The sequence below is a fragment of the Oncorhynchus mykiss genome, chromosome 16 (assembly GCF_013265735.2).
Source record: "Oncorhynchus mykiss isolate Arlee chromosome 16, USDA_OmykA_1.1, whole genome shotgun sequence".
In the NCBI taxonomy this organism is placed as follows: domain Eukaryota; kingdom Metazoa; phylum Chordata; class Actinopteri; order Salmoniformes; family Salmonidae; genus Oncorhynchus; species Oncorhynchus mykiss.
In genome coordinates this window covers 46,752,128-46,777,252 of record NC_048580.1, presented here as the reverse complement: position 1 = coordinate 46,777,252, position 25,125 = coordinate 46,752,128, and the positions used below count along the sequence as shown (strand labels likewise).

The window sequence follows — 25,125 nt, the reverse complement described above, 5'->3', positions numbered from 1 at the left end:
GGGGAGCTACAGTTCATTGAGGGAACCATGAATGCCAACATGTACTGTGACATACTGAAGCAGAGCATGATCCCCTCCCTTCGGAGACTGGGCCGCAGGGCAGTATTCCAACATGATAACGATCCCAAACACACCTCCAAGACAACCACTGCCTTGCTAAAGAAGCTGAGGGTAAAGGTGATGGACTGGCCAAGCATGTCTCCAGACCTAAACCCTATTGAGCATCTGTGGGGCATCCTCAAACGGAAGGTGGAGGAGTGCAACATCCACCAGCTCCGTGATGATGTCATGGAGGAGTGGAAGAGGACTCCAGTGGCAACCTGTGAAGCTCTGGTGAACTCCATGCCCAAGAGGGTTAAGGCAGTGCTGGAAAATGGTGGCCACACACAACATTGACACTTTGGGCCCAATTTGGACATTTTCACTTAGGGGTGTACTCACTTTTGTTGCCAGCGGTTTAGACATTAATGGCTGTGTCAGTTATTTTGAGGGGACAGCAAATTTACACTTATACAAGCTGTACACTCACTACTTTACATTGTAGCAAAGTGTAATTTCTTCAGTGTTGTCACATGAAAAGATATACTCAAATATTTACAAAAATGTGAGGGGTGTACTCACTTTTGTGATATATTGTGTGTGTATATATACAGTGCCTTGCGAAAGTATTCAGCCCCCTTGAACTTGGTGACCTTTTGCCACATTTCAGGCTTCAAACAAAGATATAAAACTATTTTTTTGTGAAGAATCAACAACAAGTGGGACACAATCATGAAGTGGAACGACATTTATTGGATATTTCAAACTTTTTTAACAAATCAAAAACTTAAAAATTGGGCGTGCAAAATTGTTCAGCCCCCTTAAGTTAATACTTTGTAGCGCCACCTTTTGCTGCGATTACAGCTGTAAGTCGCTTGGGGTGTGTCTATCAGTTTAGCACATCGAAAGACTGACATTTTTTCCCATTCCTCCTTGCAAAACAGCTCGAGCTCAGTGAGGTTGGATGGAGAGCATTTGTGAACAGCAGTTTTCAGTTCTTTCCACAGATTCTCGATTGGATTCAGGTCTGGACTTTGACTTGGCCATTCTAACACCTGGATATGTTTATTTTTGAACCATTCCATTGTAGATTTTGCTTTCATCTGACCAGAGCACCTTCCACATGTTTGGTGTGTCTCCCAGGTGGCTTGTGGCAAACTTTAAACAACACTTTTATGGATATCTTTAAGAAATGGCTTTCTTCTTGCCACTCTTCCATAAAGGCCAGATTTGTGCAATATATGACTGATTGTTGTCCTATGGACAGAGTCTCCCACCTCAGCTGTAGATCTCTGCAGTTCATCCAGAGTGATCATGGGCCTCTTGGCTGCATCTCTGATCAGTCTTCTCCTTGTATGAGCTGAAAGTTTAGAGGGACGGCCAGGTCTTGGTAGATTTGAAGTGGTCTGATACTCCTTCCATTTCAATATTATCGCTTGCACAGTGCTCCTTGGGATGTTTAAAGCTTGGGAAATCTTTTTGTATCCAAATCCGGCTTTAAACTTCTTCACAACAGTATCTCGGACCTGCCTGGTGTGTTCCTTGTTCTTCATGATGCTCTGCGCTTTTAACGGACCTCTGAGACTATCACAGTGCAGGTGCATTTATACGGAGACTTGATTACACACAGGTGGATTGTATTTATCATCATTAGTCATTTAGGTCAACATTGGATCATTCAGAGATCCTTACTGAACTTCTGGAGAGAGTTTGCTGCACTGAAAGTAAAGGGGCTGAATAATTTTGCCCGCCCAATTTTTCAGTTTTTGATTTGTTAAAAAAGTTTGAAATATCCAATAAATGTCGTTCCACTTCATGATTGTGTCCCACTTGTTGTTGATTCTTCACAAAAAAATACAGTTTTATATCTTTATGTTTGAAGCCTGAAATGTGGCAAAAGGTCGCAAAGTTCAAGGGGGCCGAATACTTTCGCAAGGCACTGTATAGTGTAATACTAATATATTCAGAATGATGCCCTTAATTTGCCATGTTTACTGCAATAGCATTGCACATGTAGCCTCTTTTCAAAAAGGGAAAAAAACAGCGTAAGTCATTTATTTAGCATTTATTTAGCAAATGCCACTCATCTGATGATCAATGGTAGCCTACAGGTAACATTTCAGTCATACCAAAAAAATACCAAGCAATATTTACACGTGCAGAATCACAACTTGTTTCCGCCTCACCAGATAAGCTCTGTCAGCAGGGGTCTCACATTCCATGTAGTGTATGGACTGAGAATAGAAAGGTAACTTCATTCCAAACGTAGCAGGCAAGGAGCCCACAGTTGTGTTTCCTGCCGAGTGTGAACCCCTGTGGTCAGTCGTCGTCGTCGTCACTGCAGGGCTTTTTATTGGCTGCGTTGGCCCTGAGTACAGCTCCGGGGCTGGGGTACGGGCGCTGCTGGAACAGAGGCCCTGCTGCCGTGGTGTCCGCCCCTGTCTTCGCCTCATTACGCTTGGGCAAGCCAGTGGACCAATTGCCCCTGTGTGGGGAAAAATACATTTTAGATACATGCAGAAGGGCTGTTACGGTGACTGTGTTACGAGTCATGACCGCAGTTCAATTTCCACGTGACTATTGAGTCACGGTAGCTAGGCTTCTTCAACACTGCACTCTAAATGCCGTTGGTCATTAGTAGCCTACCAAACTTGCTAATGGCCGGGTACTCAGAGCTCCATTGTCCCTCTAATCACTGACGTCACTGAAAATGCAATCAAATCAAACTCTTAATGAGAGCCCTGGCATTCAGAGTGAGCGACGAAAGCCAGCTCCTAATAGCTGGTTGATGCATGGACTGAAATAAGTGTTTCTATAGCCCATGTTTCACAATATTTCTATATGCTATGCATGAGAACTGAGTGAGAACTGAGTTAATGGCCTCTTAATAAGAGGATCCCACAGGCTTTTTTATTTAACCCCTATTTTAGCAGGTAAGTTGACTGAGAACACGTTCTCATTGACAGCAACCACCTGGGGAATAGATCAGGGGAGAGGAGGCGGAATGAATGAGCCAATTGAAAGCTGGGGATGATTAGGTGGCGATGATGGTGCAGTATGAAGACCAGATTGAGAATTTAGCCAGGACACCGGGGTTAACACCCCTACTTTTACGATAAGTGGCATGGGATCTATAGTGACCACAGAGTCAGGACACCCGTTTAATGTCCCATCCGTAAGACGGCACCCTACACAGGGCAATGTCCCCAATCACTGCCCTGGGGCACTGGGATAAAAAAAATTAGACCAGAGGAAAGAGTGCCTCCAATTGGCCCTCCAACACCACTATATTTCCACTTTCCTCGTATTAAGCACATTGCTACGCTCCCGAGTCTAAGGCACTGCATCTCAGTGCTAGAGGCATCACTACAGACCTGGTTCGATTCCAGGCCGTATCACAACCGGCCGTGATTGGCCGTCGCACAATTGGCCCATCGTCGTTAGGGTTTGGCCGGTCTAGGCCGTCATTGTAAATAAGAATTTGTTCTTAACGGACTTGTCTAGTTAAATACATTTTAAAAACAACCGGAGAAGAATGCCTGGCTAGCATGAAAATGAACCGCAGGAGAATCGTCCTCCATTCGCTATCCTGCTGCCTACATACAGACTTGAAATCATTGGCCACTTTAATAAATGGATCACTAGTCACTTTAATAATGTTTACGTATCTTGCATTAACCTCCATATGGAGGTTGTGACGCCATTGTGAGTTTCCAGAGGCCAAATAGAGCTCTGTAGTGCATCGCCATGCGCCTCCCTAATATTGTAACAATACAGAGGGCACTGTATAGCACCGCATCAACATGATTGGTTGATGGTAGGTGGGGGCAGTACATCCTGTATAAACACAAACTCACTTCCTTGACAACAGCTCTGCACTGCCCCATGAAGCGCAAGAAGTATGAATGCCCTGACGTGATGAGGCCATATCAGTGTAAATGCTGCATGGACGATGCAGATGTCAGATGGACCTCCGTTGCACAACTCTCTCCAAAATGCACTCTCTCCTGCCAATTTGTGCACATTCATTGTTTGATAACTTAATCGTGTGAATTGTTTGTTTGAATGTTAGTGTATATCAATTCCCCATTACATATATCACCAGTAGTACTTTTACAGTTACTTCCTATAAAATAAAGCAATAAGGCAAGGGGGGGTGTGGTATATGGCCAATAGACCACAGTTAAGGGCTGGTCTTATGCACAACGCAATACGGAGTGCCTGTACGTATTTGTAAAGTGTATTTGTCTATATATAGACACACCCTACGTGTTTTAATAAAATCAACTAAATGTATTGAGCTCGTCTGATGCTTTAAGCTTACGGTTTGATGCCTCAAGAGGGCACCAGAGAGCTAGATAGATCTTGATAACCAGAAGTTTAAAAAAAAATTAAAAGAACCTGACCCAACTATTCTCCTCCTGCTGACATTTGCAGATTCTGCCATTATTCTCCAGAAGTTGCCGGTAATAGTCTATACGAGGAGTCGGCAACCTTTCTCATGTGGAATTCCAATATATGTATGTATTTAGCGATGTTCAATTGTATTGTTCTTACTATAAAATAATGCCACAGGAAGTATAAGCAATCTTGCCTGCTAAATGAACTAGTGTAGCCCACAGCCATATGGCATAACCAGATCAAGACCTAACATAAGGATGACTCAGAATATGTTATTCTTCCAAAATAGGCTACATTTTCTTTATATAATATTTATTTAGAACTGCCTAAAATATATAATGGGTTTATTGTGATGGTGTAGGCTATATTAAATGGATTGACAACACTTTTTAAAATGTAGATGTTCCAAAGGTCCGGATCAGTGGCTTGTAGGCTATGCTAAATGTGTTTATGTTAGTTAACGGTCAATACCGTGAGACGGGCAGTTATTTGCATGACAGTTACCGGTTTACATAATTTGATGACCACCACAGCCCTACATACAGGGCAGGAGAAAAAGAGTGCCAGGGATTTCTGACAATGGACATGAAGCTCACGATGCAAGGAAAGGTAGCAATGAATGATTGGGTCAGTGGCCTTACTTGGGAGCATCAGAATAAGCACTGGGATCCATTGGGTCCATCTCCTCATCCTTCCTCCCTGCAAAATACAGTTTACAGAAACCTGTTAGCAAGTGTACATAAGCCATTTGATTTGGGTATGGTTGCAATATTTGTTTTGAGCAAGAGATACAATGTTGTGAATCTTTACCTCGTTTGTTCTTGCTATACGGGGCAAAGTCTTCTCTCCTCTGCATCCGCCTGTCTCTTTCCCTCCCGTCATTCCTCCCTCTTTCCCTCTCCATTTCTGGTTCCCGATCTTTGTCCCTCTCTCGCTCCCTCTCTCTGTCTGGCTTCTCAATTTGTCTCTCTCCTCTGTCCTCCCCAACCTCTGCTGTAAGATGGAATATTTGAGTTAGTAAGATCAATCAAATGTATTTATAAAGCCCTTTTTACCCCAGCCGGTGTCACAAAGTGTTATACAGAAACCCAGCCTAAAATAGACGTAGGCAGAACAGTTTAAACTGGAGCAGCAGCAAGACCAAGATTGTCAGAATCAAATCCATCCTAAATACTGAGTCTGAATACATGAAACAGTCTCCGCTCTACTGGGTGGTCAAGCTAGGACTGTTCTTACCCCTTGACTTCTTGGCAGCTTTGGTTATCACAGATGTGGGGTCGGTTGGGGACAGCCAGGCAACTAGGTCAGATTCCACATTCCAGTAGTATGGCAGACCACTAAGGATACAAAATGCATGTAATTTTAAAGTCAGTCCACAACCAAAAACAAATCACTCCATAACAGCTGCTGTCCACTAGCCATACCCAATAGGTGTTGTGCAATCTACATGTTTAGTGGAGAATCTGAAAGAGTGCTTACCAAATAGGGTCAAATACTTTGTACCAGTTGGGAGGTAAATTCTCACGGGCAGTGGCCTCATAATCTACATTGTTGTCATCATAGTCCTCAGCAATGATCTCCTCATCCGCATCTAGAGACAGGAAGTGTAATGTTTTAGCTACTAGCTAGCATTTTTGCAGTGAGTAATTTTTTTTGTTTGTTGTTGTTGCAGCCATACCTTGATCTGAGTGCTTAAGAATCCCTCTTTTGGCTAGGCGAGCCAGTAACGCCGGGGGCAGAGGCATCCTACGGGAGAAAATGAACGATTACCGTTATAGCCCGTTGAGTCGATGGCCCCAAACTAGCTAACTAACTTAGCCATAAATACTATTTTCTAACGTGTAGCTAGCTACCTCACTCGCGTCTGGCCGTTAGTGGCTAGCTAACTAACGTTTTCAGCCAATCAAAATGAGCTGTATAGGGAAAACGTTAATGTAATCAAATGTGAATACCAGTTTATAATTACCTGCATCCAAATGTGTCCTTACTTTAGTTCAGATGTGGAGCGAAATCTATCCAGCAGCCAGTCACACAGCCCAAGCGCACAATGATTGCGTCGTTAGTTGGGGGAGGGAATCGGTTGCCGCTTTCAAAACCGCTGGGAATTCGGAAACATACGAGGTCAAATCATGACGTCAGTGTTCTTCAGGTCTGAAAGTCGAAGCTCTAGAAAGAGGCCCGAGTTCCCGAGTTAGAATTCCGAGTTCAATGACCGTTCAAATTGATTTTTCCCAATCGGAGCTCGTTTTTTTCCGAGTTCCCAGTTGTTTTGAACGCCCTGAAGTCGTAATTCCGATTTTCCCAGTTCTCAGTTGTTTCGATCGTGGCATTAGTCTCAGAAATATGTCGTCATAGCACGGACAGCAACAACAAACATGGAAGAATATGTCCGTGAACCTTGGTGAAGTACATTTCAGACAGACAATTAAGTAGACAGTTGTCAATATTGGTGCTATCTCTCTTTAGCCAAAACATACTTTTCTGCTTTACCATAATGGTTATTATGCCATTTATGCCCGAGTCATTACGCAAATGATGGTTGAATTATAGCTAACTAGCAGACTAAACTCCACTCCATCCATGGTGAAGGAAGTTTTTGACGAAGTTCCTTCACCATTGAGTGGAGTTTAGTCCGCTAGCAGTAAGTTATCGTTAGCTAGCTTGCTAAACAAGTTGCGTAACATAGCTACATCTAGCCAGGCATAGCTAGCTCGCTAGACATTGTCTAAGGATGTGGAAGTTTTAGGTCTGAACTAGTAAATTATGTGACAAAACTGGTGCTTGCACTGGTTCTTGCTTTAAACTCGCAATTATAAATTATCTTTATAAAAGGTGTGTTAATGGTTTATAATTCGTTTCCAAACTAATATTACTATTAACTAGTATTAGGTAGATAGTTATAGTATTGTAAAGACCTTGATAGATCATACATGAAAGAATGCCCACAACAGAGGATCGCATTTTCAAATTGAACGTTTTATTAACCAGAACACAGGCTACTGTTTGCCCTCTGCTGTTCCTCCAACCACAAGGATGCCTGGCACTGAAACATTCCAGGCATTTCTTTGATTGGCAGACAGCAAGGGGGACTGGTATGCTGGATCCGCCAAACCCAGATCAAACTGATAAACGTGCCCTGATAACCACACATTAGAACACAGGCACATAACTGTCCAAACTGGTCGCTACAGTATATTAGGTAAATCGTTTATATACCAGTAAAAGGCCTACATATTTATGCATAGATAGACAAGTGGTTTCTCGTTAATATCTGTATTGTGGTTTGTTTACCCATGGCCCCTACACACACTTCTCAGTCCCTGGAGAATAGTAGATGACTGTGGTGGTGCGTTCACCATGGGGGCCATCGGCGGAGGGGTGTTCCAGTCAGTCAAGGGCTTTCGGAATGCTCCTGTGGTGAGTTTGAAAGACTCTCTCTTAGCTTATGTAAGATATTTTAAGATCAATATAAGAACAGTGATCGAAAAAGAAATGTCTCCGTCTCTGCACAGGGCTTTCGGCACAGACTAAAAGGTAGCGCCAATGCTGTGAGATTAAGAGCTCCACAGATCGGCGGTAAGGGTCACTGTCTTTACAGTAGTTCTCTCTTGTACTGCACACAGTACAAACACCATTCATCATCACGATTGCCGGCCGTCCCGTCATCAGTCAGCTGGTTATGATGGTTATTTTATTTTCATGATGGTCTTTATCCATAACCGTCGGTTACACATTATACAGTAATTGTGCATGCCCTATTTATCACTAACGCTGTGTGTGATGTTCCTGCAGGTAGCTTTGCTGTGTGGGGTGGACTCTTCTCTACAATCGACTGTGGCCTGGTCCGTATTCGAGGGAAAGAGGACCCCTGGAACTCTATAACTAGTGGGGCGATGACTGGGGCAGTCCTGGCTGCACGCAGTGAGTGTTGAGACAAACATTCATTTGACAATACATTTATTCTAGATGTAACAGATTTAGTATATTTCATCTTTTTTTCAAGACCCTCTGATCTGAGGCCATCCCCACCCCCTGCCTGACCATCTTGCCCCACCCACCCAACAAAGTCAGATTAGCTCAAGGGCTTGACTGTTGGCTTTGTGCTCTCCTTAGGTGGGCCTTTGGCTATGGTGGGGTCGGCCATGATGGGGGGCATCCTGTTGGCCTTGATCGAGGGCTTTGGCATCCTTCTCACCAGATACACCGCACAGCAGTTTCAGAACTGTAAGTAATGTTTAGAGACAGCCCTGGAACCGTTGTAGAAGCCTGATTTTCTTTATTTTTACTAATTTCTACATAGTAGAATAATAGTGAAATAGCACATATAGTATCCAAAAAAGTGTTAAACAAATCAAAATATATTTTATATTTGAGATTGTTTCAAGTAGTCACCCTTTGCCTTGAGAGCTTTGCACACTCTTGGCATTCTCTCAACCAGCTTCATGGGGTAGTCACCTGGAATGCATTTCAATTTACAGGTGTGCCTTGTTAAAAGTTAATTGGTGGAATTTCTTTGAGCCAATCAGTTGGGGTGGTTTACAGAAGATAGTCATATTTGGTAAAAGACTAAGTCCATATTATGGCAAGAACAGCTCATATAAGCAAAGAGAAATGACAGTCCATCGTTACTTTAAGACATGAAGGTCAGTCAATACGGAACATTTCAAGAACTTTAAACGTTTCTTAAGTGCAGTTGCAAAAACCATGAAGCGCTATGATGAAACTGGCTCTCATGAGGACCGCCACAGGAAAGGAAGACCCAGAGTTACCTCTGCGGCAGAGGATAAGTTCATTAGAGTTAACTGCACCTCAGATTGCAGTCCAAATAAATGCTTCACAGAGTTCAAGTAACAGACCCATCTCAACATCAACTGTTCAGAGGAGACTGCGTGAATCAGGCCTTCGTGGCCGAATTGCTGCAAAGAAACCACTACTAAAGGACACCAATAAAAAGAAGAGAATTGTTTGGGCCAAGAAACACAAGCAATGGATATTAGACCGGTGTAAATCTGTCCTTTGGTCTGATGAGTCCAAATTTGAGATTTTTCGTTGCAACCGCCATGTTTTTGTGAGACGCAGAGTAGGTGAGTGGATGATCTCCGCATGTGTGGTTCCCACCATGAAGCATGGAGGAGGAGGTGTTATGGTGCTTTTCTGGTGACACTGTCACTGATTTATTTAGAATTCATGGCACACTTAACCAGCATTGCTACACAGCATTCTGCAGCGATACGCCATCCCATCTGGTTTGACCCAACACACCTCCAGGCTGTGTAAGGGCTATTTGACCAAGAAGCAGAGTGATGGAGTGCTGCATCAGATGACCTGGCTTCCACAATCACCCGACCTCAAGCCAGTTGAGATGGTTTGGGAAGAGTTTCCTTCAGAGTGAAGGAAAAGCAGCCAACAAGTGCTTAGCATATGTGGGAACTCCTTCAAGACTGTTGGAAAAGCATTTCTCATGAAGCTGTTTGAGAGAATGCCAAGAGTGTGCAAAGCTGTCATAAAGGCAAAGGGTGGCTACTTTGAAGAATCTCAAATATGAAATATATTTTGTTTAACACCTTTTTGGTTACTAAATGATTCCATATGTGTTATTTCATAGTAACGATGTCTTCACTATTATTCTACAATGTAGAAAATAGTACAAATAAAGAAAAACCCTTGAATGAGTAGGTGTTTCCAAAATTTTGACTGGTACTGTACATTTTGTTGGGAATTGAATGAATGTCACAATCCTAGTTGTATTCTTCTGAAAACCCCCACACAGCAGTAACTACCACAGTTGAAATATGGTTATTTATCCTATCTAGCGAGTCCCTTTGTGGATGACCCCAGCCAGCTTCCTCGTAAGGATGCCGGCCAACAACAGACTGGGTCCCAGTAGGTTCCATGGAGCTGCCGGGCCTAGCTACAGCCCTGCGTACTGTGACTGACAATATCAGACTAGAGAGGGGAGGGGTGCTCTGAAACCTGACCTCACTGGTGTAAGCAACCTCACCCTGAACCAGCCTCCATCCTCCCAATGGTCATAAGAACGTAGATGCACTTCATTATTATTATTATTCCCCAGGGGTAGATTACAGGTTATTTGAGTCATTTGTTTATGAATATGTTTGTGTATACTGGTTCACCAGTTTTCCTTCTGACTGGTCCTGAATTATACCCACCTTTATCAGATTAATTTATGCACAAAACCAGCATTTTGTGGTGACTAAGACTTTTGGTGCTGAATAACCGCAGTTACAGAAATAGAATGGGTAGCTAAACATGAATAGGCATTAATACAGGTAGGTATGTGTGAGTATGTAATGACTGTATTTAGGATTAGAAGTTAGTGTCAGGGGTGACAAAATCAATGCTGTTCAAAACTGATGTCATTGATTTTGCTTGTAAAATGTAATGCACTGAGGGAGGAGAACTGCACTATCATTCCATTTCCTCTCCTCATGGCAGCTTTCATAACCGTGAGGCTTATTATAACGGTAGGGATTCAGGGTCACATCACAAACACACTTATCTTTTGATTCCATTTGCAAACTCAGAAGGCTGGAATGGAAGGCTGTGTCCATATGCTCATGTGTTCTGCTCTGCTGTTTACCTCGCTCCCTTTATTGCTACTATGCCATGCATTCCCACACATTTGCATTCCCACACATTTGCATTCCCACACATTTCCAAAGCCTAAGCACTATAAGGTCTATCCACTTTGTTGAACCAGAGCACTTTCCTACTCCATCTCTTTATTTGTTATTATGGTCATAAAACTTGAGATGGAGAAGGTTTTTGACACAATTAGATATTATTTTGTCATTCAAAACATGTGACATTAATGTATAGAATGCTGTACCATATTTGTTGATTTTAATTTATTTATGATGCAGAAAAATAAGTGTTAGCAGTGTAATTGACTGGGAAAAAAATAATTAAATTGTTGATTCTGTATGGCTTATAATCCATCCCCTCTGATGCAATCAAGTACGCAGCAATATGGGGGCAGTTGATTATCCTAAGAACACGCCCCCTACCATGCTTTGAATTATGGGAGATGTGGTCTGTTATTTGATTGAACATGGAAAAAATGGACGTGCAGCCGCCGCCTATCCGAACCTTAGATGATTTTGTTTTGAGCTCGGCTCAGTTCGCCGTGCCAGATATTCGTAATCTGGAGAGATGGAACAATCGGATCATAAACAACTTGCTGTATTACCAGTCCAACTATTTCGTCTCGTTTTTGACCATCCTGGGAATAGTAGGGTAAGTTTCTGACGTGGTCGTTTTCTGAATGCAAGCACAGCTGCTTTTGTTAGCTGCTTTTGTATTGTAGTACGAGTCATCACAAATTCTGTGGATATGGGTGTGTGATGCGTCCATGTTCCATAATCATATATTAGCTAATCGCCATTGTATTGGATTCATGGTCCAATGGGACATAATGAGTTATAACCTATAGAGAAAAGTCAACTAACATCAGCCATCTCTATATCCCTCCTGGTCTGACAGTTATTTCCAGCCCTTCAACCTCTTCTTGGGGGCCACAGTTGTGACATTAATATTCATGGGGTTTGTATGGGCAGCAGAGAACCAGGCCCCCATCAGACGGTTCCGCCGGAACCACCCGTCCCTGGCCCTGGGTGCCATTCTGGGGGCCAGCTACCTCTTCCTCACAGTGCTTGGGGGAGTAGCCGTCTTCCTCTTCGGCATAGCCTTCCCCATCTTATGTTAGTATTTATTCTCTCTTTCACCTCTCCCCATTCTGGTTGCCACAATGTAAACATATACATATCTCTCTCCCCCTCTCCATTTGATATACCCCTGACTTCTATTTTCTCTTTCCCTCTATCGCTGTTACAGTGATATTGATCCACGCCTCTGTTAGACTGCGGAGCCTCAAGAACAAGTTGGAGAACAAGCTGGAGAGCATTGGTTTGAAGAGAACACCTATGGGGCTCCTATTGGAGTCACTAGGACAGGAACAGGAAGCTGGATCTTAGAGGGGGAGGAGAGGAGGAAAAAAGGAGATATGTGCCCTGTTCTATTTCAGTCTCTTGCCTCTTGCTCCTTTGGTATGCCCAAATCTGAAAGGAATGGATGAAGCAATATGGTGATGAAGCTAAACTCCATCATATATCCTGTCCTGCCCAGATATGTAATCACAGGGGTAGGTGCCAGAGACTTAAATGGAATGAGGCCTCTCATACTGAGAGTGCACGAAAAGTAGAGGAAGAGAGGAGGGAAGTAAAGCAAAGGTGCAATGATTGTTATGATTTCTCAGTGTCACAAAGGTGGTGTAACAGATTGTAAATTCTGTGGAATCAATTTGGCCTATGTAATGCACACACTAACTGATGTGGGTTCTTCCCCCGCGATGTAAGTCATTTTGCACCCCTTGACAAGTTCCTGATATAGAGTTTACATTGTATCCTCAGAAAAAGACAACAAAAAATAGACATTGTGCGCTGAAAATCTGCGTTGAGAAGTAAACGTGGCCTCCTAACAGACGTGTGTTGTAAGTGCTACAATAAGATGGTTTTTAAAATGCAATTTAACGCCAGTGTTATGGTTACAAAAAAATATTTTACATAGAAACCTAAAGGTGTTTGATGAATCACTACTCTGTGACTCCTGACCACACTGCTTTTTGTGTTATTGTACATCTTCTACTATTGTTGGGTTTTGCAATTTAATGCAGTTGAAAGTTTAAATGTGTTTTGGGATGGAAGGGCAACAGTGGAACAACTGTATGCTTTGCATAGAAATATAATTAATTCTACTTCTATGATTTTATTATTCCAAGAATGTTTACCGGGATTATTTATGCCTCTGTCCACGCATTATTTGGTGCCAAGAACATTAATGTCAGTCTGCCTTCATTGTTTAAAATTCTATTCAATTGAGAATATTTTATATTTCTTTGATCATTGCCTTCTATGGACTTAATGTGTGCTTTTTTTTACAATGCTGTCAACATGTATTTACACTTCATTTACTAAATACTATACCTTACATCTGCAATATCTTGTCATTATGTTATTCTGCAATCAATTATAAATTATTCGATTTAACGATCAAATTCAAAGAATAGATACAGTCGTGGCCAAAGGTTTTGAGAATGACACAAATATTAATTTTCACAAAGTTTGCTGCCTCAGTGTCTAGATATTTTTGACAGATGTTACTATGGAATACTGAAGTATAATTACAAGGATTTCATAAGTGTCAAAGGCTTTTATTGACAATTACATGAAGTTGATGCAAAGAGTCAATATTTGCAGTGTTGACCCTTCTTTTTCAAGACCTCTGCAATCCACCCTGGCATGCTGTCAATTAGCCTCTGGGCCACATCCTGACTGATGGCAGCCCATTCTTGCATAATCAATGCTTGGAGTTTGTCAGAATTTGTGGGGTTTTGTTTGTCCACCCGCCTCTTGAGGATTGACCACAAGTTCTCAATGGGATTAAGGTCTGGGGAGTTTCCTGGCCATGGACCCAAAATATCGATGTTTTGTTCCCCGAGCCACTTAGTTTTCACTTTTGCCTTATGGCAAGGTGCTCCAACATGCTGGAAAAGGCATTGTTCATCACCAAACTGTTCCTGGATGGTTGGGAGAAGTTGCTCTCGGAGGATGTGTTGGTACCATTCATTATTCATGGCTGTGTTCTTAGGCATAATTGTGAGTGAGCCCACTCCCTTGGCTGAGAAGCAACCCCACACATGAATGGTCTCAGGATGCTTTACTGTTGGCATGACACAGGACTGATGGTAGCGCTCACCTTGTCTTCTTACTGGCAGCAATATCCTTGCCTGTGAAGACCTTTTTTTGCAAAGCAAGGATGACGGCACGTGTTTCCTTGCAGGTAACCATGGTTGACAGAGGAATAACAATGATTCCAGGCACCACCCTCCTTTTGAACCTTCCAATCTGTTATTTGAACTCAATCAGCATGATAGAGTGATCTCCAGCCTTGTCTTCGTCAACACTCAAACCTGTGTTAACGAGAGAATCACTGACATGATGTCAGCTGGACCTTTTGTGGCAGGGCTGAAATGCAGTGGAAATGTTTTTTGGGGGGGATTCAGTTAATTTGCATGGCAAAGAGGGACTTTGAAGTTAATTGCAATTCATTTGATCGCTCTTCATAATATTCTGGAGTTTATGCAAATTGCCATCATACAAACTGAGGCAGCAGACTTTGGGAAAATTAATATTTGTGTTATTCTCAAAACTTTTGCCCATGACTACATCCTGCCTGGTCCCACAATAACAACTGAAAACATGCACCAGCAGAGGTCAGCAGAGGCAAGCACGGAAGGCCCCAAATATTCTGTGCAGCATGCTAATGTTATTAATGATAAAATGTGAGTCCCAGTTTACGTTGATATTAGGGTTATTTTATCAATATTTGTGCATAAAAGCATTTACACTGCCATTTCTCGCATAATTCATTTTACCAACACAAAAAGATCACATCTTGTGTAATGTATTTTGTTTTGTTTACATTCGTACTGATAAGAGTGTCTGCTGAATGACCAAAATGTAAATGTAAAAATAAGAAGAAGACTTGCACAGCATGCTGGGTAATTTATTTTAATGAGCTCTACCCACCCAAACAAGTACACATTTGGTCAGAATAAACCAGATCCAAGTCTGAACAATCCTAGACTTCTAGGTTATCTTTCACACGTTTGAACATCACAGTACAGTACGGCACAATTAAGTACAGTAGAGCACAGTAGAGTACAGTATGGTACGGTACAATACAGTAGAGTTTTATTCAGTAGAGTACGGTATGGTACAGTACATTACAGTAGAGTATAGTTTAATTCAGTAGAGTACAGTACAGTTTAGTTCAGAAGAATGGAGTACATTAGATTCAATTAAGGTACAATACAATACACTACATTTCTTCACTTTACTGTAGTCTACTGTGCTCTACTGTACTGTACAGTACTGTACTATACTTTACTGTGTGTGTACTTTACTGTAATATACTGTAAAAAATATATATATATAACTGAGGACGTCCAATAGACGTTACCGTCGGTAAATGTTTAGATGACATTTACGAGAAAAGTAAACCCCACAAGGTGTGCACTGCAGCAACTCTCCTGCACCACTTGTCCGTCTGTCCTTGACTGATCGCTTGCTGTCCATGGTGCTGAAAATGCGTCCAAAAGGACTTGGCGCAAGATGGTCTAGTTGTCGCCATTTTTAAATAATTTTATGAATCATATCCATGGACCACACTGACCAGAAGTTCCTCTACGTTCCCTCCACCCTCCCTTTAAAAGATTTCACGGTCATCCCTTTAAACGGCTCAATTACTCTAATCCTGAGTTCAAGGCTGACTACAGCAGATCGTTAGCAACCTGCAGAGTGTGTGGGAACGAGTTTATTACTATTATTTGGACATTTTTATCTGTGCTTACATGGTAAAGAAAAATGTTGCCGCATTGGAGCAATAAATAAAAATATCAGATTTCATGAGTAATTGCTGTAGAAATAATTCGACAAGGATGGACCCAATTATCGGTGTGGAGCACTGACACGGATTGTGAAATGGCTTGCTAACTCTCCATACGTTTTTTGTTTTCCAATACGCGGTGCACAGCCAATTTCAACATTGGTTGTCAGTCAAACTCTGCAACTTGCAAAACTATTTGATGGTGGCTCTTTCCCTGAAGCTGAAGGCATATCGTGGTTTTGAACTGCGACATGGCAGGAAAAGGTAAAATATTGGCCATGCAAAACGTCGTTTTGGTTGTTCCCAATCTGTAATTGTAAACGGCTGACCCCGTGACTTTGTTTTGTAAACGGAGTAAGGGGGAACTGAGAAAGTGTGCATTCATTGCTGTGCATGAAAGGACTGAAAGTCCGTGAAATTGTCATGATACTGTAATTCTAAACGTATCTTGAACCTATACTTTGTTATACTTTGTTTGTTTACAAATGCCAATGCAAAAACAACAAACAATGATGTCATACAACCTCAGATTTGGGGTTATAAAAGGGTTTGTATGACTCATAAGGCTTTTAATATCCTTCAAGAATCAATGGGCATAATGTCTGTATAATGTATAATGTATTAATATAACAACTCAAGGATCTCTTACAACATGAACCATTAGTCCTAGTCACTTTTAATAACAACTCTTGTCAGCTTTCTGTCATTATCCAATTGGGCCTACACACAGTACCATTGTCATGAAACACAATAAGGAATTATAGCTAACACTTGTGGCTGGGGGCAGTGGGCGGGCACATTGTCAAACAGCCCTTTTATCACAGCTGTTCTACTCAATATGGCATCTTATGGTTCCATGTAGGCCTATCATACCTTAATGTACCCTATAGGCCTATCATACCTGAATGTACCCTATAGGCCTATCAGACCTTCATGTACCCTGTAGGCCTATCATACCTTTATGTACCCTATAGGCCTATCATACCTTAATATACCCTATAGGCCTATCAGACCTTAATGTTCCCTATAGGCCTATCAGACCTTAATGTACCCTATAGGCCTATCAGACATTCTTGTACCCTATAGGCCAATAGGACAATCACGTACCATATATGCCTATCAGACCTTAATGTACCCTATAGGCCTATCATACCTTAATGTACCCTATAGGCCTATCATGCATTACTGTACCTTGTAGGTAGTCCAATCATGTCCAGGCTGAAACCAATACCTGCCCAACCCCTGGCCAAATGTCAATAATCTTATCCAATATGTTAGTAATACTGTTGTTTCATTAGCCATCTCAGTGACCTTGTGGTTAGAGTGCCCCTCTCAGATTCGAAGGTTTGGAGTTCGCTCCTCGGCTGGGTCATACCAAAGACTGTAAAAATGGGACACAATGCGTCTCTGCTTGGCACTTGGCATTAAGGAGATAGATTGGGGGTAAGTCCCTGCGAAAGACTAGCGTCCTGTCCAGGGGGTGTACTTGTACATCAAGCTGCCTCACGCTACAGAAACAGGAGAAACAGAAACGAGCCGTTCCAGCTCATGCAAGGCTATTTACTTACTCTTGTTTCATTACTGTCAATGAATATTGGCCCATTTTTTGAGTAATTGACACAATATTAAAGAGTAGGTCACTTGATAGATATTGAGGACTGTGAAAAGAAATGGTCCACAACATTTTATACACACAGTAGTGCATAGTAACTACATAACAATAACCTAGATAATGAACTTGGTAAATGAATGGTGACTATCTTCTCTCTGTCTCCTGCAGAGGATGGCGTCTCCTTGGCCGGCTCGGTTGCCGGGGACAAGTCCGACATCCTCGGCTCTGCTGCCTCGGGCAAGAAGAGGGGTGGTGGACAGAAGAAGCAGATACAAGCCAACAAATCTGCTCTCCGAGCCCCTCGAGCCCTCTGCTGCCTCACCCTCAGTAACCCCATCCGCATGGCTGCCTTAGCCCTTGTTGAATGGAAATATCCTTCAATGATGATGTACCTCTGTGTGTGTGTGAGTGTGTGTGTGTGTGCGCGCGTCAGAGCATTTAAACCCCCTACTGTGTTGAGAGACCCTATTAAAGTTATCTCAATCGCTTACAAGCATTTTGTGGAACAAATGTTGTTGATTTTCAAAGCAGAGTCTACGAGACACAGAACTCTGTGGCCTTTTGCAAAACAGTAAATGCATTTTCAAAATGCAGTGGCCTTCTCAAAACATAAATACATTCATCCTAACTATATTATACCACCAAAATTCCAAATACATTTATCAAAAGAGTGCAACCAGACTTATCTCTTGAGTCCAAGCAGGCAATACAGAAAGTTAATCTGTCTTTTAAAAATCCCAGTAGATCAGTACATTTTCTTTCTCGTCAGTAAATCATGACGATCAAAACTGGAAGTACAACTATCCAAAGGTGCAGAATTATGAGCAATTACTCTCCTTTTATGCATATTTCATCAAACAATTTCATACACGTCAAATCAAATATTATTCCTTATAAAAAATTTGATTTTAAATAAGGACATTGTGTGCAGGATTCAATTGTTGTGATCATCACAATCCAATTCCATGTATTTAATTCGTAGGCTGGTTTGCTCATAGAAACACAAAATAGAAATAAGGATACTGTAGGTGATTTCAATAGAGTAACTCAACTGATATGGATGTATAAGCCTCAATCCACACCAAAACAAAGCTCTATAATGTAGGGCTGGGATGATACCAATATCGCAATACTCGTTTGTGTCATGTCAAGGAAACAAAACACGAAGCGGATTTAACTTCTTTAGGAAACTGCCCTAATGTTGGAAACAAATATAATTTTGTTGTCATCCAGAATCACATGTATTTATTATTAAGCTGTAGCACACAACATTTGTAAAGGACCAAAGGGTCAGATATGCTTTGTGTTTTAATGTTTGTCATGGAAAAATATTGCGATACTGGTATTGTCACGGCCCTACTATAATGGAAGGCCAAAATGTTGGAGATGATGACTTCGGAGTAACCCAACTTCATTCGCTGCATCTCTGCATGTCCACAAAGTTTAAAAAAAATTCAGAAAGACTAGACAGTCTCAACGTAACACTGAATTTTGTATTCATTAAATGACATCTGTGTTTAAAGTTTTGCAAAAAAGTCAGGTCTGTAAATGTATTTGAGCATTTGATCATTGCTGTTCTGCTGTAGATACATTTCAACACAGATCCGAAATTGCTTGACGCGATTGAGAAAAACTGTAAGTCAATGATGCATTCAATGTGGTGTTTAGCATTTACCCTTAACTGTGGTCCTGCAGACCTTTTGATATCTTCATTCTACTTGCTATCTTTGCCAACTGTGTGGCCCTGGGTGTATCTAAACCCTTCCCCGAGGAGGACTCCAATTCCACCAACCACAACCTGGTGAGTTGGTGCACGGCGGCTGATAGAGGCTGAGGTGTCAATCAGGGAGATCATAGAGGCTAAAGAGAGTGTTATTTTGGGAGTGCTATACAAGGACCAAACCTGGGTTAAAATAGAGATATTTGAAATCTGATTCATTTAGCTTGCTTTGGCGCAGTTGAATCAGTGGAATACTTAAAGTGCAAAATCCATCTGGGACTCAGGCAGGCTCAAGCAAATGCTCAAACTATTTGAACAATTTCAAATACTATTTGAACCCATGTCAATGGAATCAAATGACGAGAGGCGATCAGAAAAGCCTGGAAGCCTCGCTGTGAGACGTGGCACATCAAAGGATGTATCAAAATACTATGGAAAACAGGTAGATTACAACAGTTTCAGAGAAGTTAGGGGTGTTATCGTAAAGTGTCAAGCCCCTCAACTCCCCCAGTACACAACCTCATCATGCCGAGTCTGTCTAGTCCATCTGCTTGGCTGTGGGGCAGGACAGTGGTTGGTTAGTACTGTATTTAAATCCCTCCGGCGTGGATCCCTTTATTGGATTAGACTTGTGGAAGGGAACTTAGGCTGAAGTCTGACGCTTCACTGTAATACCCCCCTCCCTACTATAGGGATTCCAGTATGAAGTCTTTACGGTAGTTTACAGCACATTAACACTCATAAATAACATACACTATATATACTCAAGTATGCAGACACCCCTTCAAATTAGTGGATTCTGCTATTTCAGCCACACCCGTTGCTGACAGGTGTATAAAACCGAGCACACCGCCATGCAATCTCCATAGCAAACAGTGGCAGTAGAATGGCCTTACCTAAGAGCTCAGTGACTTTCAACGTGACACTATCATAGGATGCCACCTTTCCAACAAGTCAGTTCATCAAATTTCTGCCCTACTAGAGCTGCCCCGGTCAACTGTAAGTGCTGTTCTTGTGAAGTGGAAATGTCTAGGAGCAATAACGTCTCAGCAGCAATGTGGTAGGCCACACAAGCTCATAGAACGGGACCGCCAAGTGCTGAAGCGCGTTACACATAAAAATCGTCTGTCCTCGATTGCAAAACTCACTACTGAGTTCCAAACTGCCTATAGAAGCAACGTCAGCAGATTAACTGTTCGTTGGGAACTTCATGAAATGGGTTTCCATGGCCGAGCAGGCGCACACAAGCCTAAGATCACCATGCAGAATGCCAAGAGTCGGCTGGAGTGGTGTAAAGCTCGCCGCCATTGGACTCTGGAGCAGTGGCAACACGTTCTCTGGAGTGATGAATCACACTTCACCATCTGGCGTCCAACGAATCTGGGTTTGGTGGATGCTAGGAGAGCGCTACCTGCCCGAATGCAGGTAGCATAGTGCCAACTGTAAAGTTTGGTGGAGGAGGAATAATGGTCTGAGACTGTTTTTCACGGTTCGGGCTAGGCCCCTTAGTTCCAGTGAAGGGAAATCTTAATGTTACAGCATACAATGACATTCTAGAGAATTCCGTGCTTCCAACTTTGTGGCTACAGTTTGGGAAAGGCCCTTTCCTGTTTCAGCATGGCAATGCCCCTGTGCACAAAATGAGGCCCATACAGAAATGGTTTGTTGAGATCGGTGTGGAAGAACTTGACTGGTCTGCACATAGCCCTGACATCAACTCCATTAAACACCTTTGGGATGAATTGGAACGCATAATCAAAAGAGAACCATCATGCTCTCCCAGAAGCTTGGCTGGTGTGTAAAACCCGCAAATTCAGACAAACAAAAAGGTGTGGTTCCCATCTTGTTTGTATGAATTGAAACGCCGACTGCGAGCCATGACTAATCGCCCAACCTCAATGATGCTCTTGTGGCTGAATCAAAGCAAGTCCCCACAGCAAAGTTCCACCATCTAGTGGAAAGCCTTGTGGAGGCTAGTGGAAGCTGTTATAGCACCAGAGGGGGGACCAACTCCATATTAATGCCCATGATTTTGGAGAGAGATGTTCAACGAGCAGGTGTCCACATACTTTTGGTTGTGTAGTATGGTGTTAAGAAATACTTATAGGGTAATTGTCCTCACTTCAGGGACTACAGCTGTCCTGATTTGAATAGAATGAAGCAATCGCTGTCTCCATTCATTGCACTACAGCCTATCGTTCCATAGTGAAGGTACTGTACCTTCTAATCTGTCACATCACCTTGTTTGACCACGATGCTATAGCCAGCTTTTGGCTGCATTCCTATTCCAGCCTGATGCCTAGCGACTGTGGTGCCAAAGATTAGCAGCATTAAGAAGCATTAGTCCAAGGGTTACTGACTAGCGCTCTAGTGGCTGGCTTATTAAGCCTGTTTTGGGCTGTAAGTTAACAGGGCTGAAGCTACTGTAATCACTACCTACAGGACAGACTCTGGCTACTTCCGAAATGGCTCCCTATTCCTGTGCACTAATTTTGACCTAAAGTATACATGTACAGTATAAGCCATCAACGTGACAGTGCCTGGCTTCCTTGCAACCCCACATGCAGTAGATACATCAACATTAAACATTACACCCCTGAATATAACATATGAATTGGATATTAGACAGGTATTAACCCTGCATTATGAACATCCACAGACATCTTGTAAAAATGTCTTTACCTAATTTTCCCAACAGTTGTCTTTGCTCTTCACTGATTACAGTAATGGACAAATTAGGAAGTACAGTATGTATATTTGACCATGCTGTCTTCTCCCTCTCTGTGAGTGCAGGAACAAGTAGAGTATGTCTTCCTGGTCATCTTCACCATTGAAACCTTCACTAAGATCCTGGCCTATGGCTTGGTCATGCACCCTAGCGCCTACATCCGCAGTGGCTGGAATTTGCTTGATTTTGTCATCGTTGTCGTTGGGTACGCTAGCTCATGTCTCCATTCCTCTTCTGTTACCCCCTCCATTCTGTTTATGGTGTTTTAGCTGTATTGTTGTTGTGCGGCTGTTGTTGCAGGTTGTTCAGTGTGGTTGCTGAGGGGACGGCCGACCACAAGCCTGGAGAGGCCCACCACGCAGCAGGCAAACCAGGAGGACTGGATGTCAAAGCGCTCCGAGCCTTCAGGGTGCTGCGACCCCTTAGGCTGGTGTCTGGCGTTCCCAGTAGGTTTGCGCGTGTGTGTGTGTGTGTTTCAGTAAAACCCATCTCTCTGCTGGGTGAATGTGTGTGTGTGTGTGTGTGTGTGCGTGTGTGTGTGTGTGTGTGTGTGTGTTTCAGTAAAACCCATCTCTCTGCTGGGTGAATGTGTGTGTGTGTGTGTGTGTTTGTGTGTTTCAGTAAAACCCATCTCTCTGCTGGGTGAATGTGTGTGTGTGTGTGTGTGTGTGTGTGTGTGTGTGTGTGTGTGCGTGTGTGTGTGTGCAGGTCTCCAGATTGTCTTGAACTCCATCATGAAGGCCATGGTTCCCCTACTCCACATTGGTCTGCTGGTCATGTTTGTCATCATCATCTATGCCATCATCGGCCTGGAGCTCTTCCTCGGCAGGATGCACAAGACCTGTTTCTACTTGGGCACAGGTACAAACTTCACTTACAACACATACAAGTTTACTGCACTGTACTGTACATACACTGCTCTATACTGTACATACACATCCTAACACTATATTAAAGAGTTGCATTTGAGTCATTGTACGCAGACATGGGTAAACAAGTTATTTGCATACAAGTTTGTTATCAGCTAATGCTTTGGAAGCCTGGATTTTATATGAGATTTCCATCTTTTTACTAAGAAGACTAAGACATTTGTCACGATGAGTGACCTCCTCATGTTGTCCTCTCTCCCAGAACTGAACGTGGATGATGACCCCACACCGTGTGCGTTTGCTGGAAATGGGCGCGATTGTGTGGGCAATGGGACAGAGTGCAGAGGACCGTGGGAGGGGCCTAACGGCGGGATCACCAACTTTGACAACATCTTTTTTGCCATGTTGACTGTGTTCCAGTGTATCACCATGGAGGGCTGGACCGATGTGCTCTACTGGGTAATATCAGCCTCTCTTTTTTTTCTTGGCTGCATCATAAATGGTACCCTACTCCCTATAGTGTGTTTCTTTGACCAGAGACCTGTGGAACCTGGTCAAAGGTAGTGCACTACATAGGGAAAAGGGTGTCATTTTGAATGCACCCCTAGTACTTTCTTCCTATTCTTAACTACTCGTCTGATTTAATTTGACTTAAATTGTCTATCGTCACATAAAAATGGAACAGTTTCTGATTATCTATCTATCAAACAATCAATCAATCAATCAAATGTATTTATAAAGCCCTTTTTTAAATCAGCAGTTATCACAAAGTGCTTATACAGAAACCCAGCGTAAAACCCCCCAATGCAGATGTAGAAGCACGATTAACAATGCTTCATCTCCCTCTGTCTCTTTCTGTATTCCTGCAGATGAATGATGCAATTGGCTTTGAAATACCCTGGGTGTACTTTGTCTCTCTGGTCATATTTGGCTCGTTTTTCGTACTCAACCTTGTATTGGGAGTGTTGAGCGGGTGAGTGAGTGGAAGTTTGTGTGGATGTTTGTCTTGTGTTACATTTGTGTGTGAAGGCCTTCTCCGAGTGTAGGTTGTGTGCTGACCGTCTATGTGTGCGTCTGTACGTGTGTCTGTGTGTGCAGAGAGTTCTCCAAGGAAAGAGAGAAGGCCGTGGCTCGTGGAGAGCTGCAGGACGCCCAGAATAAGAAGCAGATGGAGGAGGATATGTGTGGTTACATGGACTGGCTCATCGAGGCCGAGGATGTGGATGAGGAAGGAAACAAACGTATGGTTAACTGACTGACTGAGATACACACGCACATATAAACACACAAATAAATGCACACACATTGAAAACACAGCCTTGCACCCATATAGTCAACCTTTCCTTTGTCTCCTAACAAGGTGCTGCTGTTGCCAAGAAGAAAATGATGAAGAAGTTTGGCTGGTATAAACACAGCGAGGACGGAGGTATGATGGCCTGTCACTCTTCTCACTGTTACTGTCTGTGTATTAATGCAGGAAAACTTAAATCCGTTTTAGCTCATTTCTACCAGCATGTCACATGTGCAACTAGAAGGAAAAAAAAACTCTAGACCACCTTCATCGTCCCCACAGAGGCTGTATGTTCATATCCCAACCACAAGTCATGGATTACAGGCAACATCCGCACCGAGCTAAAGGGAAGAGCTGCTGCTTCAAGGAGCGAGACACTAATCCGGACGCTTATAAGAAATCCCGCTATTTTATTTTTATTTTTTTATTTCACCTTTATTTAACCAGAATCCAATTCGTTATGCCCTCCGATGAACCATCAAACAGGCAAAGCGTCAATACAAGAATCAGGTTGAATCCTACTACACCGCCTCTGACGCTTGTCAGATGTGGCAGCGCTTGAAAACCATTACGGATTACAAAGGGAAGAGCAGCCGCGAGCTGCCCAATGACACGAGCCTATCAGACAAGCTAAATGGCTTCTATGCATGCTTCGAGGCAAGCAACACTGGAGCATGCATGAGAGCACAAGCTGTTCTGTGGGATCACGCTCTCCGTAGCCAATGTGAGTAAGACCTTTAAACAGGTCAACATTCACAAGGCCGCAAGGCCAGACGGATTCCCAGGACATGTACTCAGGGTATGCGCTGACCAACTGGCAAGTGTCTTCACTGACTCTCAGGCGTGCATGCTTAGTCCCCTCCTGTACTCCCTGTTCACCCACGACTGCATTGCCAAACACGACTCCAACACCATGATTAAGTTTGCAGACGACACGACAGTGGTAGGCCTGATCACCAACAATGATCAGACAGCATATAGGGAGGAGGTCAGAGATTT

General features: G+C 42.8%; 4 protein-coding genes across 6 annotated transcripts in view; 3 read left to right on the top strand and 1 right to left on the bottom strand.

The window, feature by feature from the left end:
- Positions 1 to 2,088: 2,088 nt before the first annotated feature.
- pqbp1 (polyglutamine binding protein 1) lies at positions 2,089 to 6,573 on the bottom strand. 3 transcript variants are annotated; one of them, XM_021567249.2, is made up of 7 exons: positions 6,407 to 6,571; positions 6,119 to 6,186; positions 5,920 to 6,031; positions 5,677 to 5,777; positions 5,251 to 5,433; positions 5,082 to 5,139; positions 2,089 to 2,524 (listed from the first exon to the last, which is right to left on the bottom strand). In XM_021567249.2, the coding sequence occupies exons 2-7, from the start codon at positions 6,183 to 6,185 to the stop codon at positions 2,359 to 2,361; spliced, it is 687 nt and encodes a 228-aa protein (XP_021422924.1). In that variant the 5' UTR covers position 6,186; positions 6,407 to 6,571; the 3' UTR covers positions 2,089 to 2,358. The 3 variants fall into 3 exon arrangements, with proteins under 3 accessions (XP_021422924.1, XP_021422926.1, XP_021422925.1); XM_021567251.2 differs by having other exon boundaries at positions 2,090 to 2,524; positions 5,251 to 5,430; positions 6,407 to 6,573; XM_021567250.2 differs by having other exon boundaries at positions 2,090 to 2,524; positions 6,429 to 6,518.
- Positions 6,574 to 6,703: 130 nt separating this feature from the next.
- LOC110492773 (mitochondrial import inner membrane translocase subunit Tim17-B) lies at positions 6,704 to 11,383 on the top strand. The gene is made up of 6 exons (XM_021567253.2): positions 6,704 to 6,841; positions 7,758 to 7,857; positions 7,953 to 8,016; positions 8,233 to 8,361; positions 8,554 to 8,664; positions 10,254 to 11,383. The coding sequence occupies exons 1-6, from the start codon at positions 6,816 to 6,818 to the stop codon at positions 10,325 to 10,327; spliced, it is 504 nt and encodes a 167-aa protein (XP_021422928.2). The 5' UTR covers positions 6,704 to 6,815; the 3' UTR covers positions 10,328 to 11,383.
- Positions 11,384 to 11,417: 34 nt separating this feature from the next.
- Positions 11,418 to 13,451, top strand: LOC110492770 (PRA1 domain family, member 2). The gene is made up of 3 exons (XM_021567252.2): positions 11,418 to 11,697; positions 11,944 to 12,161; positions 12,295 to 13,451. Exons 1-3 carry the CDS (start codon positions 11,513 to 11,515, stop codon positions 12,432 to 12,434), a joined length of 543 nt encoding a protein of 180 aa, XP_021422927.1. The 5' UTR covers positions 11,418 to 11,512; the 3' UTR covers positions 12,435 to 13,451.
- A 2,706-nt stretch (positions 13,452 to 16,157) lies between these two features.
- The window catches only part of LOC110491077 (voltage-dependent L-type calcium channel subunit alpha-1D), a 36,127-nt gene continuing 27,159 nt past the window's right edge, over positions 16,158 to 25,125 (top strand). The window contains 10 exon segments of the mRNA XM_036945777.1: positions 16,158 to 16,170; positions 17,687 to 17,906; positions 19,214 to 19,319; positions 22,032 to 22,171; positions 22,267 to 22,412; positions 22,528 to 22,827; positions 23,098 to 23,294; positions 23,705 to 23,808; positions 23,934 to 24,076; positions 24,368 to 24,410. Of these exon segments, the coding sequence (XP_036801672.1) occupies positions 16,158 to 16,170; positions 17,687 to 17,906; positions 19,214 to 19,319; positions 22,032 to 22,171; positions 22,267 to 22,412; positions 22,528 to 22,827; positions 23,098 to 23,294; positions 23,705 to 23,808; positions 23,934 to 24,076; positions 24,368 to 24,410 (1,412 nt within the window).